Source organism: Hipposideros armiger, unplaced genomic scaffold (genome assembly GCF_001890085.2).
Source record: "Hipposideros armiger isolate ML-2016 unplaced genomic scaffold, ASM189008v1 scaffold_610, whole genome shotgun sequence".
NCBI lineage: Eukaryota > Metazoa > Chordata > Mammalia > Chiroptera > Hipposideridae > Hipposideros > Hipposideros armiger.
The window spans coordinates 580,427-599,438 of record NW_017731960.1 but is presented as its reverse complement, the minus strand read 5'-3'; the positions used below and the strand labels follow the sequence as shown (position 1 = coordinate 599,438).

At 36.9% G+C, this 19,012-nt stretch overlaps 1 protein-coding gene across 6 annotated transcripts in view; it reads left to right on the top strand.

Annotated features, from left to right (window-relative positions):
- The window catches only part of SINHCAF (SIN3-HDAC complex associated factor), a 28,117-nt gene extending 11,905 nt beyond the window's left edge, over window positions 1–16,212 (top strand). For 5 of the 6 annotated variants that reach the window (XM_019624958.1, XM_019624960.1, XM_019624957.1 and 2 more), the window contains 5 exons: window positions 1,346–1,493; window positions 2,793–2,892; window positions 4,536–4,662; window positions 9,907–10,057; window positions 14,096–16,212. In XM_019624958.1, the coding sequence (XP_019480503.1) occupies window positions 1,366–1,493; window positions 2,793–2,892; window positions 4,536–4,662; window positions 9,907–10,057; window positions 14,096–14,255 (666 nt within the window). In that variant the 5' untranslated portion in view covers window positions 1,346–1,365 and the 3' untranslated portion in view covers window positions 14,256–16,212. The remainder of the gene's footprint in view (window positions 1–1,345; window positions 1,494–2,792; window positions 2,893–4,535; window positions 4,663–9,906; window positions 10,058–14,095) is intronic. The other variant, XM_019624955.1, reaches the window with a different exon arrangement.
- Window positions 16,213–19,012: the final 2,800 nt, after the last annotated feature.

Genomic DNA, 19,012 nt, shown 5'->3' with positions numbered 1-19,012 from the left:
CTGTTTTCTTCCTTGCTTGCCTGATGTTGAGATTTTTTGATCATCAGGATCTTTTGATCATTGGAGTCATAATTTATCTCACTACATTTCTTGGGACATCTGCCCCCCACTGTTACTGTTCTCAGGCATCGAGCCTCATGGAAGAGCTCCCAAAGCCTCTAACAGCTGAGGAGCAGACCAATAGTCAGGCAACAGGAGCTCATTTTTAATTTGCCTTAATTTATGAAATTATTCTTAAATTCTAACCCTGATTTTTGTGAATTTTACATCCTCCTTTTAGTAGTTTCAATTCAGGGCCAACTTGCCTGCTTAGAACTTCCCATTTATCACAGAAGAAATCCCCTCTAATTTCCCATAGGGCAAAAGTAGTGTGGGCTGATGCATGTTGAGCTACTTGTGTGCTTACTATCAAGTAGTGGTCATGTAAATGCTCAAAACTTCCCCACAGGGGAATCACATTGATGCAAAGGTGCAAAATAAAGGATGGTGCCTTAGCTTAAATGTTAGGGTACGTTATTACTGTATATGATTCCATTGTTTTATAGGATTGCGGGCAGTTATATTTTCTACTTAAAAACCTGATTTTTTTTTTTTTAAGATTTTTATTGGGGAATTGGGGGGATGGGAACAGTGCTGGGGAGTGGGGAAGGGGAACAGACAAGTTGCTGACGTTTTGTTCTTCAGTCTAGTTGTGGAGGACGTTGCTTCACTGGCCCAAGTTGGTACCATCATTGCGCTCTTCCCGGGTGAGGCAGATCAGTTGCCGGCTTCTGGAGGGCCGCTCACCGCGGCTGCTGGACGCTCACGCTGGCTGCTGGCTACACACGGTAGCCCATGGCAACCCACTGCCACAGGGGCTGCAGCCTACGCCGTCGCCGGCGACTCATGGCAGCCCAGCTCCAGGTTGAGCTGTTGTTCAGCATCTTAGTTGTGGAGGGCAGTGACACTGGCCCTCATATGTGGGATCCGAACCGGGGTCGTCTGGCGTCCCAAGCCAGTTCTTAACCATCACACCACTTGACTGCCCCCCCCCCAAAAAAACACACACAAAAAAACACCTGATTTTTAAAAAATGCCTCCCTCCCTCCATTTTAGAATAAATGTTTGCCAGGAGGGTAGAAGGAGATAATAGAGGCCTTGTTAAGTAACTGAGATATTCTGTGTGTTTTATCCGTTTGCCATGATGATGCCAAGAATGGGGGAAGATCCAGGAGGTCTTCTCCCCAGAACCCTACATCTGGTTTGGTCATGTGATACCAGGGGTGGGGTGGAGCAGAGAGCCTCTTTTAATGGTTTCTTGTTAATAGCTCTCAACAAAGCTATGTCAATTCCCTTGGCTTTACAGACTATTGCCCAGAAGAAAAGATGTTTGGTTTTCACAAGCCAAAGATGTACCGAAGTATAGAGGGCTGCTGTATTTGCAGAGCTAAGTCCTCCAGTTCTCGATTCACTGACAGTAAACGCTATGAAAAGGACTTCCAGAGCTGTTTTGGGTAAGATCACCTGATGTTCATACCATTCTTAGAGTGGAAAAGATCACAGCATATGCAAATATTTCCAAACAAGGCGATTGGAGCAATGTGCTAATATTTAAAATCACTTAATTCTAATCTAGGCTGTTAAGGCCCTTGCTGTTAAAACCAATCAAACATAATGACAGCCTACCTTTTTTCAGATTATGAGGAACTACCAAATTAATTGTGAAGCCCTTTGTAGTTGTAACCAAACAAACCCTTTTGTTGTTAACTTCAGTATGTGTAAAGAGATTTTTAAAAAATTACCCTTATCTGTTTTAATAGTTATCCTCCAATAGTTTTCTGTTCTTCGTGTTGTTTTTCTAATTATAGAAATATATTTTAACCTAACCTGCTGAGGATACTAACAAGACTTAATGTTGTACCCTGAAACCTGTGTCAGAGTATATTACCATTCATTTGTAATTTTGTTTAATTTATCTTTTGACAATAAACCTCTGCTTAATAGAATTTATTTTACAACAAATCTTTGGATAAAATACTTGACACTGAACCATTTCCCATATTAGAAATTAATTTCTCCACTTTGTTTTTCTTATCAAAACATTTGTTTATTATTTATTGTTAAGCCTGGACTTTGTAGTTATTTTGAAGGCTGTCAAAAAGAGTCTCCACTGACCTTGCCTTTTTAAATTACATTTTCCTCTTAATATTTTCATTTCCTATTGTGTATATAACAAATATAATCAGTATTTTTCTGTATGTATTTATAATACTGGAAAAATGTAGTAAATGAAAATTCCTCAGATATAAGTTAAAAAATAGCTTGGCAAGTAGTCCTATAGATTTTTTTACCCTTATACAGATATAATAATTTTTTAAAAATTACAGTGCCTCTCTGGTTTTGTTTGTTGTGAAACTAGAATATCATGTCACCTTATTTTAAAGGTGGCATTTTGTTGCTTATGAAATGTCTACACATTTCAAGAAAGATTAATTGGACAGTATTGTTTAAAACCATGGTGACCAGGATCTCCTCTGGGTCTTACATTTTACTATTATTTAATTTTAAAAACATTCATTATTTTAAAATGACCAAATTGCAGTACATAAAATTGGTTCATTGGATCTAGAAGTTAATTATATTTCTGAAACATACTACAGAAACATTGGAACTGCATCATCCAGCATGATTAGAAATAGTATTTATAAACTAGAAATGTTTAGAGTTTTTTCTAAAAGAAATATACTTGCCTGAATTCTTTAATGTAAAGGAGACCACTAAAGGTTTGATTGTTTTCATTGTTTTCTTATCAGGTTGCATGAGACTCGTTCAGGAGACATCTGCAATGCCTGTGTCCTGCTTGTGAAAAGATGGAAGAAATTGCCAGCAGGATCAAAAAAAAACTGGAATCATGTTAGTTCATCTTTCTCAATTATACCGTTATTATATTTAAAGTAACATTAGTTTCCCCCCTAACTTAGGGAATAGTGCATGTCCCTAAGATGGAAAAGTATGAAAAGAATAAAAAGAATAAAAACAAAAATCAGTAGTTGCTGCTTAGATATAATCACTTAACATTTTGTCATGTTTGGAAGCAAACTAGTTTGGTGTGGCATTTCCTTAAGGCTGTATCCAGTATCCCCGTTTCAGATTCACAATATACATTTCACATATTTTTAGGTTTAATGCAGAAACTCCTAGAGTTAATTAGATATGGATCCTTTTTTCATCTCTTAGGATGACATTTATCCTGACTCAGGTTGGTACTAATGAGCACATAGGTTTTTGAATCAGAACTGGATTTGAATCCTGCCTTTATCACCTATTGGTTGTGAACTTTGGGCAAGTTACATTTATTTATAAAGTACAAAGCTAATAGCTGTTTCATAGAGCTGTTGTGAGGCCTGAATGAAATATATAAAGTATAGCACATAGTAATCACTCATTTAGATATAAACTATTGTTATTCTCTATATTTAAATCTACTTGAGATCCAGCTGGCATGTAAATGAGTTTCTGATTGCCCTTCCACTTTGTAATGTCACTAGAATTCTTCATAAAATATTTTTGATGACCTGAACAGTAAAAACTGTTAAGTCTTACTTAAATTCTTCTGTATGGGGATGCTAGCTTTCAGAAGATTTATGACATTCATACAAAATACTTGTTTTAAGCAGGCAAGCATTTATTCTTTACTTTTTTTCCTACACTAGCCTTACACTGCCCTTTGGTGACTATTACATTATTATGCTAGGTTTCTGATACAGAAGTGAGGTTTTTTTTCAATTGCTTATCTGGAGAAGATTCAAATTGTGATTGCAAAGGTGATGGCAAGCTTTCTACATAAGGGTAGAAATCTACAAGTAGTAAATGTGAATGAATGCATGAGAAGCGGGACCATATGGGCTAGACCAATGTCCATGCTCGTCTGGGGGAGAACATGACATTGCTGTCATCTAACTGACCTCAGGGATTAAGGGTGTGTAGTGAAAAGAGCTTAAAGCATAAGTTGGAACACCTTGATTTGAGTCTTGTTCCTCTCCCCAAACACCCTTACCCATTTATGAGCATAGTGAAATAGGCAAAGTACATAATTTAATTTCTCTTGTTTTCCTTTACTCTAAAATTAGAGTAACGAAAATAGCCCCCTTACTGCTTTGTGGTGACGATAAAATCAAAAGTATATGAAAACTTCTTGTAAACTGCAAAACATCCTGTAGAAACGTTAGTTGTTGTTAGGTTTGATTTTTCTTAACTTGCTTAGGTTTGGGTCATTTGCATCATATAAATCTATTTAAATTTTTTATATAGCATACTCCTGCTATTACCTACTTCAAAGAAAGCCCCACTAGATGAACTGTTTATTCTTTAATTTCATGTGATGATTTTTTTTTTTAAAGTGCAAATGGGCTCTCACTCTATTAGAAAACTAGTTCTACTCTATTAGATAACTGTGGTTCTCAAATTTGGCTCCTTCAAATAGACATTTATCTGAAGCAAAGGAATACAGAGGTGTCATTTTTAAATGGTATTAAATATTCAGTATTTTCTTCCAGGTGGTAGATGCTAGGGCAGGACCCAGTCTAAAGACTACTTTGAAACCAAAGAAAGTGAAAACCCTGTCTGGAAACAGGATAAAAAGTAACCAGATCAGCAAACTGCAGAAGGAATTAAAACGTCACAGTAAGTTTGATAGTGAAACATGAGTACTTAAGAGTAATAGTTTTTATTTTTGCTTGTGGGGGGTGGCATATGGTATGTATGGGTTATTTTTTCTTTTATTGCTTTTTTTTTTTTAAGAGTGATGGAAGGGATTGTTGACTTGGTAGAGATATCATTTCTATGAAATCTTGAAACACTGTCTTTGATTTTGGTTTTGGTGTCATAAAAGTACTTTCACTAGCTAGTCACTTCAAATTGTGCTGAGACAACTCTGACCACTATGATCTCTTGATTGACATCTTAATTTTGTAGAAACATTTGTCAAGCGTGCTTACTTGACATTTTATGCATGAGAACATCGAGGCTTGGAGATGTGCAGAAAGTTACATAAATAATTAGTAGACAATCTGAGACCAAAGCCCAGGAAAGTAACTTTAGAAATCATAACTCACATGTTGCAGTAAAGCTCGCCTCAGGACCTTGAGGTTTAGGGGACAGTATGTGTTGTGTGGGGTAATGGCATGGCAAAGGAATGACAAATTAATATCTGGTTCATAAAGTCTTCCAGGAAGCCATCCATTGTTGTGGGAAGACACCTGTAGTGGTACTTCTGTATTTGGGAATTTAGATTTCAGATTTTGAAAAGGAAATGCAGTGCATGTAATACTATTAAGTAACATTTGTATCATGGGGAGGGACGTTCTGAGGCAGTGCTATTGAATCAAACACATTAGTACTTCTGCAGCGAAAATGTATTCACGTAGGTAGAAGAAATATTCACATAGTATGCGCATAGGTAGAATAAACAAACTGTAAATAAGGCTAGTCAGGTTTGGCTTCCTAATTATAGTTCAGGTCAAACCAGATTTTGTGGTCACATGGGTTAGGAATAAACTATGTTTCTAGAATTTTTTCAGAATCATAGATGTGGGTTGTGGACCTGTATTGGCGTTTTCAGGATTAAATAAATGTATATAGGACTCTGTTAGACAAAATATTATCAATCAATGCTTGTTTTAGAATGATGGGAAAAGAAAGTTAAATTTACTGATCAAGTAGAGTGAGGAAGGAAGGATAACTCATCTCTCAAGCGCTTTGGTAAATCTACCAAGCACTTTATATATATAATCTCAGTGATTTCTATTTTAGAGATTAGCATTGGAAGTACAGAGTGGTGATTTATTTGAAGTACAGAGTGGTGAGATGAATTTGACATTGTGTTTGTCTAACTTCAAAGCCCTGTGCTCTTTCTTTAATACCATCCTGCTCTCTGGAGCAGTATATCCCAGGACGCAAAGTCTTTCGAGGTCTGCTACTGACTTTGTGCTCTCAAGTAAGTAGATATGAACTAGTCCATAGTTATTCTGTTGATCTGTGTAATCTTTGACTAAAATATTTTAATACATTTATAATAAAACATTTAGGTAATATCAAATCTGTGTGTGTGTGTGAACTTTACACGTTCCCTTTCTTTTTTTTAAAGATTTTTTTTTTATTGGGGAATTGGGTGGATGGGAACAGTACTGGGGAATTGGGGGAAGGGGAACAGACAGGTTGACATGCTGTTGTTTTGTTCTTCAATCTAGTTGTGGAGGATGTTGCTTCACTGGCCCAAGTTGGCACCATCATTGCGCTCTTCCCGGGCAAGGCAGATCAGTCGCCGGCTTCTGGACGGCTGCTCACTGCGGCTGCCGGCTACACACGGTAGCCCATGGCAACCCACAGTCACAGGGACTGCAGCCTATGCCCTCGCCGGTGACTCATGGCAGCCCAGCTCCAGGTTGAGCTGTTGTTCAGCATCTTAGCTGTGGAGGGCAGTGTCACTGGCCCTCATATGTGGGATCCGAACTGGGGCCCTCTGGCGTCCCAAGCCAGTTCTTAACCATCACGCCACTGGGCGGCCCTACACGTTCCCTTTCTTAACCAGCTATCTCCAAGGGGAAGGAAAAGACTAACTTTAACTTTACCCTCCATTATCACTAGGTAGGTGTTTTAGTGAACATTAGGGAAACAGTAATTTTCTTATACCACTTGAAGGTTAGAAGACTTGATTATTCATATGTACATATAGCTCCTCCCTTTAATTATAGGGAAAGTGATATCTGACTAACATTTGCCATACCTAAGGGAATATGTCTAGTGTAATTTTAGATTTTTATGATAAAGCTGTGTTGTAGAGGGGTTGGACACTGAAAATAAGTCCCTTTGAAATGTGCGTGGGTTTTGGAGGCTCAGACTGAAACAGGGTTTTCCCGGGTGCATTGTGAATAGCTAGCACTTGCGTGCAACATACCAAACAGTTTGGAGATATTTGAATTTTGATATATCACCCTCTAAAAGGTTTTCTTCGCCTTCTGCACGAACCTGACCTGTATTCCTCTTCCTGAGACGTTCTTTCCAAAGGCATTGGACCTAGAACTTGAAGATCTGGATTTCAGTTACAGTTCTTAACACTTAACAAATATGTGACCCTGGTGTCACTTAACATTTATTTAACCATAATTTCCTAATCAGAGAGATGGGGATAATCAAGTAAAAAGGGTGTTTTTTTTTTTTTTGGTAAAACAACAAAATGAAAGAAATTCTTATATAAATGTTAACTATTCTTTTATGTCATCCTTCTTCCTAAAATCTGCAGTTACTTCTGGTTGCTATAGAATAAAGTGGAAAATTCCCAGCAAGTATTTGGAGGTCTTATTTTAGGCAAAGAATATTTGAGCTGAGTCGGTTCCCTTCTTTGCATAGTGTGTTCTGCTTACCTGCTCATCGTGCCTACCTACTCCATGCTATCTAATTACTCCTTTGTGCCTTTCCAAATTCTACCTAATTTTTAAATTTTAAAAATCGCTCCTCTTTGAAGAATTTCCAGAGTTACTACATTCTAGAAGAGAGTTTTTCATACTGCATTTGTATATAGTTAATTTGTATCCATTTATTAGATTAAACCATTTGAAGTTGGCCACTTGTATAGGTAGAAAATAAATGGTCGAATAACTGCAATTTCAAATGGTTTAGAGATATTAAGCACTTCCTAGGGTAGTGAGTTTTCTTCAGCAGTATAGAGCTGAGCCGCTGTTGTTAATTATTTGGGAACGTTCCAGTAGACTTATTTCTTTAAAGCCTGCTATTGAAGATTTTGTTTGTTTTTTATGAAGTTAAACTATATTATGAAGCTATTCTATATTAGAAGTGAATGAACATATTAAAAACACTAATAGGGCTTTCTTTATTTTAGATATCTAATTTTATGCTTTTTTATGTAAACTTTTGTTAATATGAAACACTTGTGAGCCTTATTCAATAACGTTTTCTTTAGTCTGTTTCTTTCCATGCAGGATATTAGATACTTACTAGATATTTGATTGGTTCTCTGAATTGGAGGATTGCTCTACCCACCTGTCTTGGGGTGGGGGTGGGAGGGAGAGGTATAGCCTTTAGCTAAAGTAAGGTGTGGTAGGCACAACCCCTATTTATGACATTTATCTTGCTGTGGAATAGCAGTATAATGCATTATATAGCACAGTGACTATCAACCAAAAGACTCACTTTCTGGCTTGTGAATTTAATGAAGTCTACTTAGGGCAAAAATACTAAATCATATTTAGCTTATATCTGATGAATTGCCTTTATTCTTTATTAAATCAGGGTGCATTGTAAGGTGTCATTTTTCTTTGTCTTTAGTTTTCCGAAGGTTCATTATGATGTGTCTTGAGTTTGATTTCTTTGGGTATATCCTGTTTGGGGTTTGCTTAGCTTCTTGAATCTATAGGTTTATGTCTGTTGCCAAATTTGGCAAGTTTTCAGCCATTGTATTTCTTTGAGTGCTTTTTCACCTCCGCCCTCTTTGTCCTCTCCTTCCAGGACTGCAGTGACACAAATGTAGGGTTTTTTTGTTATAGTTCCACAGGTCTCTAAGGTTCCATTCATTTGTTTTCTCTGTATTGTTCAGGCTGGGTAATTTCTGTTGTTTGTTCTTCCAGTTCACTGATTGTTTCCTCTTCCTCTCCATTCTGCTGTTGAGCCCATCCACTAAGCTTTTGATTTCATTTATTGTATTTTTTTCAGTTCAAATTTCAGTTCCACTTGGTTGTTCTTTATAGCTTCTTCTTCTTATTTTTTTAACAGAGACATCATTTGTTGAGGCTATGTTTTCATTTATTTCAAGCATGTTCGTAATGGCTTGTTGAAGCATTTTTGTCATGGTTACTTTAAAATCTTTGTCAGATAATTCTAACATCTCTGTCATCTTGGTGTTAACATCTACTTGCCTTTGTATTCAGTTTGAGATCTTCCAGGTCCTGGATATGATGTGATCTTTTATTGAAACTTTGACGTTTAAAAATTATGTTTTGAAACTCTGGATACTATTTAAAACCTTTTGTTTCAACTGGCTTTTTGTCGTTGTTGTTGATACTCCTCTAGCAGGAGATGGGGGTCGAGGGGCACCACCTTGTTACTGCCAGGTGATGTGAAAAAGTCAAGTTCTTCACTCATCCTCCATTGACATCTGAGGTGGAAGGAGCTCCTCACTGCTGCTTGGTGGGGGTGGCAGTTAAAGCTACCCCTGGTGGGGTGCCCTTGTTCCTGGTGGGCCATAGTGAAAGTCTTAACTCTTCAATAGGCTTCCTCTGACATCACCCGGGTGGGGATGTTGAAGGGTCTTTGTAACAGTTCATGAGGATTGGACATTTGGACTCCCCACTTGACTTTTGCTGGGGGTGGGGTGGGGCTAGATGTCCATTTTTTCCCATGGTGTTTGGCAGGAGTAGAGTGGTTATTGTCTAATAAAAGTTTCCTGCCTTGCTAGATGGCCCCTTTCCTGGTCCTTTGACTAGATAATGCAGGCTTTTGCTGGCTTTTTTCCTTTTTTTTAATGTCTGCATCCATTGGCATTCCTGGGTTGAGTGAGGCAAAAAGAGAACCTATGCAAACTAGGGAACTCACCTCTTTGTTCATGTTTGGGTCTCAAGCTTTCTAGCTGTTGCCAACTTTCAGAGTCTTTAGGTTTGCTTTATATGTAATGTTCAGGGTTTTTCGTTGTACTTATTAAAACAGGAGGAGTAGGGGAAAGTATGCCTCCTATCTTTGTGGAAGCTTAAGTCCCCATTTTTTACAAACACTTTAGTACAAACATCTTCCAAGTATCACTAGTAAATAGAAAATAAATTCTTCTTTTTACAGACTCTTTCACAGTGTTTTATGCTGAGGCTTAGTTGCAATTGTACGTAATGACATTATAATTTTTTTATCTTGTCTTTACTGCAGATTCTGATGCTCACAGTACCACCTCAAGTGCCTCCCCAGCTCAATCTCCCTGTTATAGTAACCAGTCAGATGATGGCTCAGATACAGAGATGACTTCTGGCTCTAACAGAACGCCAGTTTTTTCCTTTTTAGATCTCACATACTGGAAAAGGTAAAAACAATAGAAAATAGTCTCTCTAACCAGGGAACCTTCTTATTTACAGGCAACGGTTTTCCACTTCCTTAGGATTTAAATGGCATTTGGCACACAACATTAGTATATATGTTGGAAGTGGATTAAGGAAGAGTTGAGCTGAGGATTGAGATCTTGTGTGTTTTTCCTATTAAAAATGATTTAAAATAAAAATTATGTTCGGGAACCTAAATTTCCTATAATGGAGTAGTCTTATGTATTCATTCTGACCAAGTCTTCCACAAAAAAAATATAAAAGGGCTAGAAATACATATTTTTAAGTCTTTAAAAATAGCATTGATAAGTGGGTAAGTTAATAAGGTATAAACAGAGGTCAGTAAAAGGGAATGTGGGACCCCAAAGTAAAAAAAGAGATAATATTGTATGAAAGAGAAAGATATTCAAAGGGGAAGTGCTTAACGATTTTCTAGTTCACAGATTCAGGAAGACTAACAAATTAAAATCAAGATAATAAGCAATTATCAGTGAAGAAAATTCACCCACAGACACATCATTGTGAAACCACAGAACATGAAAGACAAAATGGATCTTTAAGCAGTGAGCAAATAAAGATATTATTTTTAAAAGAACAACAAACAGGCCAGCCGAGTGGCTCAGTTGGTTAAGAGCTCGCTCAAGAGTTTGAGCTCTGAGCAACAGGGTCCCTGGTTTGATTCACGGCCTGAGCTGAGCTGCCACTGAGCTGCCAACAGAGGTGGCAGGATGGCTCAGCTAAAAAAAAAAGAACAACAAACACAAAGCTGAGTTCTAAGTATGAATGAAGCCAGAAAACAAGAGATTAATATCTTCAATGTGCCAAGAAATAATAACTCAACCTAGAATTATGTATGAGGTATGATAATAAAATATGGTGAATGTTTAAATTTTAAAACTTACAGTAAAAGACACATTGCCATTAATCCCCCTCAAAATACCTCCCCTCATTTCAAACACATCGTTCATGCCACTTTCTGAAGCAGTTCTGGAAGTCCTCTTTTGTGAGTGTCTTTACAAGCATTTAAGAAACAATGTGCATAGAAAACAGCCTGAGAAATGGGCAAACAGTTTCCATCATGACAACGCTCTGCTCCGTGTCACACATCGCTTTTGATATGGCAATTTCTGTCAAATAAATAGATTAAGGTGTGTTCTCACCCACCTTAATCACTGGATCTGGAACCACGAGACTTCTGGCTCCTCCCCAAGTTAAAATCACCATGAAAGGTAAACGTTTTGAATCAATTCAGGACATCAAGGCAGCTACGACAGCACAATTAAAGACCACTTACGAAAGAGGACTTCCAGAACTGCTTCAGAAAGTGGCAAGAGCAATGGAATAAGTGTGTTTGAAGTGAGGGAGAGTATGTTGAGGGGGATTAATGGTCGTGTCTTACTGTAATAAATTTTTTTTTAATTGAAACATTCACCATGTTCTTTGATTACACCTCATATGTAGCAAGAATATCTTTTATGATTGAGGGCATAAGTCTTTTTTTTTTTTTAGCTGAACCGTTCTGCCACCTGTTGGCAGCTCAGTGGCAACTCACCTCGGGCCGGGCATTGAACCACTGATGCTCAGAGCTCGCACTCTTGAGCGAGCTCTTAACAAACTGAGCCGTTTGGCTGGCCCTAAGACTTTTTGATTAGGAAAAAAAATGAGAGTTGGCTGCCAGATTGACCCTCAATAATGAAAATTATGCAGGGAGAAAAAAGAGATTCCAGATTAAAATTCTGAGAAGGATAAATAAAGTAAGAAGCAAACATTTAGGTAAATTTAAACAAACACTGATTGTTTAAAATGTCAGTAGTTGTGGGACTAAGAAGAATTACATGACATCAGTAACATGTAAGTCAAATTAACAGAAGCGACAGCAGTTAAAAGTAACCTAATGTCCTTTGCATTGTTGAGAATAAACATATTGAATAACTTTAAAACTTGGTTAATTAACTATGTAACCACTAAAAGAATCAATAAAAATAAAGAGTATAAAACCTACAGAGAAGAAGGTAAGGGCAGAGAATTAAAATATACCTAGCAAAACAAAGTACTAATAGAAAACCATCATATATTTGTAAATTAAGAAACCATGGGTCCAAAAAGAATGTAATATATTGTAAATTAGAAATCTTTATAAGCAAAAAAAAATAACTGAAAAATACTAAAAATCAAAACGTGGTATGAGGTTAAAGAAGTAGAGAAAAAATTATCACCTTTAATGCTTACAAAAGAAAAACTTAAACTAAATGAAGTGATATGTATCTAATTTAAAGATTAATGAAGCCCAATATAAGGAAAACAAGGAAATCCTAAAGATACAATAAGTAGAAATACAATATGCAGTGGATAGGATCAGTAAAGCTAAGAATCGGTTCTTAAAAAAAAAAAACACCAAAAAAATTACTAGAGATAAAGCAGATCAAGAAAAAGAGATGGAACACTAAGCATTTTAGGTAAGAAAAGGGAGATTTAGCTATAGCTAAAGCAGAAATTTGAGACAGTAGGATATTACAAACAACTTTATGCCAATAAGTTTTAACATTTATGTGAAGTGGATACATTAGTAGAAAAAGTTTTTAAAACCGTTTCTCAAGAAAAAAATAGAAAACTTGAATAGTCCCATAATAAAGAAATTAACTCAGTGGTCAAAAGTCTTCCCTTAAAAAACCCCAGGTCCAGATAGGCAAGCTCTATTGAACATTTCAGGAACAAATAATTCTAATCTGTATAACTATATATAACTGGCTTTTCCAGATTATGGATAAAAGAGGGCATAGGTTCCAAGCATTCTATGAGGCTAACATAATTTTGATACTAAAACAGTGTATCATAACCATATTAGATTATTCTAGGGATGTAAGATTGGTTCAAACATTAGAAAATCAACTAATATAATTTGCCACATCGACATATTTTTTTCCCCTAAAGGAGGGGAATAAACGCCTGTCATCTTAGTGGTATATTGAAGATGTTTGATAAATTTGAACATTCCTTCAAGGTTTAAAATAAAACCTTTAGCAAAATAGGAATAGAAAGGAACCACGTTGATAAATAATTGGCATTTTCGAGTAAAGTTGAACATGTTCCCATTCCTTCCAGCAACATAATCTAGAAAAAACCTTTAGGCATATGCAGTGATGTGTATAGCATGTTTGTAATAGCAAAAATTATTCCATCACAAGGAGAATGAATAAATTGTGGTATATTCACATGGTGGAATATTATACATAAAATAAAATATAACTGTCTAATGATATGTATGAGCCTCAATGCTGAGCAAAAAAATTATAGCATGCAGTGATTGCTTATTTATATATTCCATAAATATTACACATTAAACCATTGTTACCTGATTTTTTATGTATATGTGAGATAACTTATTTTATATATGATATATAACTATATTTTACATACATGAGATAACTAAGCAATATGTTTAGAGATACAAATTTGATAAAACCATGAAACAAAGAAAAAAGGGAGTGAGTGCTAAACCTAAAATTGAGGAGAAATATGAGATGGCGTGGGATGGGATTGGAGAGGCAGGCGTAGGAAGTGGTAACTTTTTTTCCTTAGAGTATTTATGGTTGTTTTATTGTGTTGTCATATTTAATACTTTTGTGTGTATAAAATAAAACCACCAGCTGTATCAGCCTGTTTATGGTGGTGGTTTTTCTTTAAAAGTTGGTGGATTTTGGAGGAAACAGTTCACAACTTTTGGAGCAGCTACTGAAACTGACTACTGTCTCCCAGAATGCCTTCTTTCCCTTCCATATTTGATAAAATTCCAGTGTGGGATTTAAGAGACCTGGGTAATTCCCATTACCTAGTAACTTGGGGTTTCTCAAGGAGCCATTCATTTGCAGTGTGATGAGACTGGAAGTGGAACCATTGATCATGTTTTACTGGCTATGATGATGAGTAGATTTCTTTGTGGGTTGTTTTTTGTTTGTTTGTTTTTCTTGGCATTTCTATTCTGCCATATTAATACATTTTGTTCTCTCCATTTTTTCTTTTAGACAGAAAATATGTTGTGGGATTATCTATAAAGGCCGTTTTGGGGAAGTCCTCATTGACACACATCTATTCAAGCCTTGCTGCAGCAATAAGAAAACCGTTGCTGAGAAGCCGGAGGAGCAGGGGCCAGAGCCTCTGCCCATGTCCACTCAGGAGTGGTGACTGAGGTTTATGTAGAAGGGGAACAAAAAAGGATTTAAATTTTAGGGGGGGAAAAAAAGCGACAAAATGATCCTCCTCTTGTTAACGTGGATCCCTGCTATTCTGCCAAAAGACAATTTCTAGAATAGTTTTGAATGGGTTATTTTTCCTCCCATTTCCACAAGTTCCACAAACTGAAGCCAGTATCTAGCATACTAAAAGAAAAAAAAGATGTGTACATAATATTTAAGATGCTGAGTATTTCATAGGAAAGCTGAATGCTGCTGTAAAGTGCTCTTTAAGTCGTTTTTTTTTTTTTTTAAATCCCCTTCTAATGAATGAAACTAGGGGAATTTCAGGGGACAGCGATGGGATTTGTTGTATGATAAACGTATGTAGTTTTAGTCTTTCTATATTGAGAAGCAGTGGTTGTGGCATTTTTAAAGATGGCTGGCTACACTTGTTTTCCTTCATGATAATAAATTTGTCATAACTCAGTAACATGGACTTGCCCCTAGAGGTAGTTGTTAATAATTTTGAAATATTAAGGTCTTGCCAAGGTTCTAATGATTGAAACCTGTACTACTGAATATTAAGCAGGACAGACTAAGCTTTCTGGTGCAAATACCTTGAAGGAGTAATTTCTAAATATACAAAGAGGTAACTGGACTGTATATGTTGTATCCTGTGTCACCTCCCTCATAATATTTGATAAAGATTTTAATTTATATGAAACTTCTAAAGCAGAATCAAAGCTCCTCTTGAGGGGAAATGTCAAGTCTTTAGGATAAGCAATCTTATAATAATAGTACCAAAGTATTACCACATTGTAGAGAACACACTCTGTTAAAAATGTTAGATTATCTGAAAAATAAAATGTGCAAGCCTTCAGGATGGCACACACACACAAAACAAAGGTTAATGCTTCTTGGGGCACATTTCTTAGAGGGCTTGCCGAGTGTGTAAATAATTGACTTGTTTGTGCTACATGACTGGTGACTTCATTGAAAATCTGCACAATTCAGTTTTAGCTCTGGATTACTTCAGTTGACCTTTGTGAAGGTTTTATCTGTGTAGAGTGGTTGTTTGACTTGTTTTAACCTATTAGGGTATGGGGGTTTTGGGGTTTTTTTCACTCTAGGTAAAATTCTACTAAAAGAAAAGAGGTGTGTGTTAATGCTGAGTGGGTTGGTTTTGGTTTGGCTTTTTTCAAGAGTCAGGTTTTCTGAATATTGAGATGTTAGATGATAAGCCCTGAACTCAGAGCCCTTCGATTTTGAAATCTAGTAAAAGCCTCTTACTTGAATCCAAACCAGAATATTCTCATTGCCTCTTTCCTCAAAGTTCAGGAAAAATATATTACCAGTTCAGACTTATCATAACAAGGGAGGCCATTTGCCTACCTTACAATAAAATGAATCAGTGCTTATTTTTAAAGCTGGATTTTAAAAATTGGATAGTATAAATAACAAGGAGTGAGCCACTTTTTACGGGCACCCTGTAGTTTTATAGTTCTTAATCTAAACTTAAAATTTTATATTTTTTTCCTTTTGGAGAAAACTACAAGCCACCATATGCACAGACTACAGTCAGTTGGGTCGGCTCTCCCACAGCCTGTGAGGTGTATTACAAGAGCCCCAGCCATTATCACCTTCCTCCTGGGTGTTCTTTTTTTGTTTTTTTTTTTGTACATTTTGGCTGCAGTATTGGTGGTAGAATATACTATAATATGGATCATCTCTACTTCTGTATTTATTTATTTATTACTAGCCCTCAACCACAGTCTTCTTTTACCCCTTCCACCTCTCTTTGCCTGTAGGATGTACTGTATGTAGTCATGCACTTTGTATTAATATATTAGAAATCAACAAATCTGTTTTGTACTTTTTATACTGTTGGATACTTATAATCAAAACTTTTACTAGGTTATTGAATAAATTTAGTCTTATTAGAAAATAAAAGAAGCTGTTTTGTGGCTTTGTTTGAAAGGTGTTCTTAGGTAAGAATAAGTAATGTTTTTGTCCTTTACAGATTATTTGGTCTAAGCCATTAATATTACAATCAGCCATGAAGGAAAAAGTGTTCTTTATTGAGAAATGAAGACTTTAAAATAAAAGACATTTTAACGGACATACACAATAATTAACCTAATGGATAAGATGATTTTAACAAAGAAGGGCAAAATGTCTCCAGTATTTTTTGGGTTTGTTTTTATTTAAGTATAGTTGGTATATATAATATTACATTAGTTTCAGGTATACAATATAATGATTTGACATTTTTTATATCTTACGATGTGATTGCCCCCCTAATTCTAGTAATCATCTGTCACTGTGCAAACTTATTACAATATTATTGATTATATTCCTCTTTACCTTTTTCACCCTTCCTCTTGGCCCTTCCCCTCTGGTAACCATCCCTTTGGTGTCTGTTTTTTTTGTTGGTTTTTTGGGTTTTTTTTTAAGATTTTATTGGTGAATTGGGGGAGGGAACAACGTTGGGGAATCGGGGAAGGGGAACAAACAAGTTGCTGTCCTTTTGTTCTTTAGCCTAGTTGTGGAGGACGTTGCTTCACTGGCCCATGTCGGTATTGTGATCATTGCGCTCTTCCCGGCTGAGGCAGATAGGTCGCGGGTCATTGGACGGCTGCTCACGGTAGCTTATGGCAGCCCACTGCAGCCTACACTGTCGCTGACAACTCACAGCAGCCCAGCTCCAGGTCAAGCTGTTCACCATCTTAGCTGTAGAGGACGCAGCATCACTGGCCCATGTGGGATCTGAACCTGTGGCCCTGATGCTCAGAGCTCATGCTCTCAGGCTAACTCTTAACCAACGAGCCACTTGGCCAGCCCTTGATGTCTGTTTTTGTTTTGTTTTGATTTTTTAGATTCCACATATAAGTGAAATCATATGGTATTTGTCTTTGTCTAACTTATTTCACGTAGCGTAATACCCTCTAGGTCCATCCATGTTGTTGCAAATGGTAAGATTTCATTCATATTGCTGTGTAATATTCCATTGTATATATATGTGCCACAAATTTATCCATCATGTTTTAATGTCCTTGATGTGGTTTTATTACTATTATCTATGGGCATAATGGAAAGCATTGACTCTGTAGGGAAGACTATAAAAATTGGTTATAGGGAAAGATGGATTTTGGCATTGGGGTCAGATCTGGGTTTTCTAATTCTTGGCTCTGCAACTTAGTTGCTATTTGAGTCATTTGGCCTTTGTGAGCCTCCAAACTTCTATAAAATAATTTACTTCACAGAATTATGAGGACTCCAAATAGCTGTAATCCATATCAAAGTTTTAAAACCAGATTGTTTATTACCTGGGAAAGGTAGATCCTCCGGGCCAAACTTTTTATACTATTATACTATTAGGGTTTAAACTTGCCTTAGGATAGTCCAGGTGATTTTGCTGTCATTTAATCTAGTCACTATGAAGTTAGCAAGGTAACAGGGTAGTGAAAGATGACACCACTTATGTTATCTGGTGCTGTGTAATAACCACAGATTTAGTGGATGAAAGAAAATGTATCTCAGTTTTTGTTTAGGCACAGCTTAGCTGGGTCCTTGGCTTAGTTCGAGTCTCACAAGGCTGCAAGAAAGGTGTCAGCTGGGTTGCATTCATCAGATGACTTGGGCATAATCCACTTCCAAACTCAGGTTGTTTGCCGAATTCATTTTCCTGTGACTTTAGGATGGAGAGCCCAGACATCTTACTGGCTAGAGGGTCCCCTCAGTTCCTTACCACCTGGGGTCTCCCACCATGGCCGTTAACTGCATCAAGCCTGCAGGTCTCCACAGCTAGTCGTCTAGTGAGTGAAACCGGCTTCTCAGTTACAGCCCACATTCAAGTGGAGAGAATTACACAACACCAGGAAATAAGATGTGGGAATCATGAAGGACAACTTGGGGTTTTGTCCGCTGCAACACCTCATTTTTTTTTTTTTTCTAACCGAGTCACTTGAAATGGGGCCTCTTTATGCTACAATACAAGCACTTTGTCTAGCAAGTAAAAAGAAAAAATAGCTTCTTATCAAACGCTTTATGGGCCAGGCATGGTTAGACATTGTTTAAACAACCTTGCAAAGTTAAAAAAAACTAAAAAAAAACTGTTCATAGGTAAGTGGGGGTTCAAGGAGGTCATGTAACAAACAAAACTATCTTTCCTGATGCCAAAGCCTTTCCTGTGCACACTGCACCCTGTCTGCTGCCGCAGTGGGGCCATCTTACCCTGCATCTGAAGGTGGTCATCAGGGTCTCGTCTGAAGGCTGAAAATGGGGGGCATGATTTACCCTTGCAGAGAGGTTGACCTTTATGCTGTCTAAATCAGTTAATCAAATTTTGTTAATTTTGATGTTGAACATCAAATATACTATCTATATACTATCTACTATAACATACTATATACTATCTTTTTGTGGAGAAAATAGTCTCCAGGTTTAGTGAAACAACAGCAGTCTAAAAATAAATGAAGGTAGCCAGAGCTAACTGCTTGCTCTGCAGTGAAGAATGGAAACCCAGGGAGCCTCTCGATTCAGCGTCCCTAGAACAGTTTAGTTTCCTAATGCCCCAGATTTAGCATTGTGCCCTGGCAATCATTTTTGTGTGATGTTCAGTGAACTGGGAAGGGAGGAGAAAGCCAAATTGGATCAAAGATAGATAATTTCACAGGCTCATGTTCTCAAAGAAAGGGATCTAAGGGTTCTAACAATTTCTCAGCTGTGGATTTGGTTACTCATTGTGATCGTGAGAATGCTTGAGGT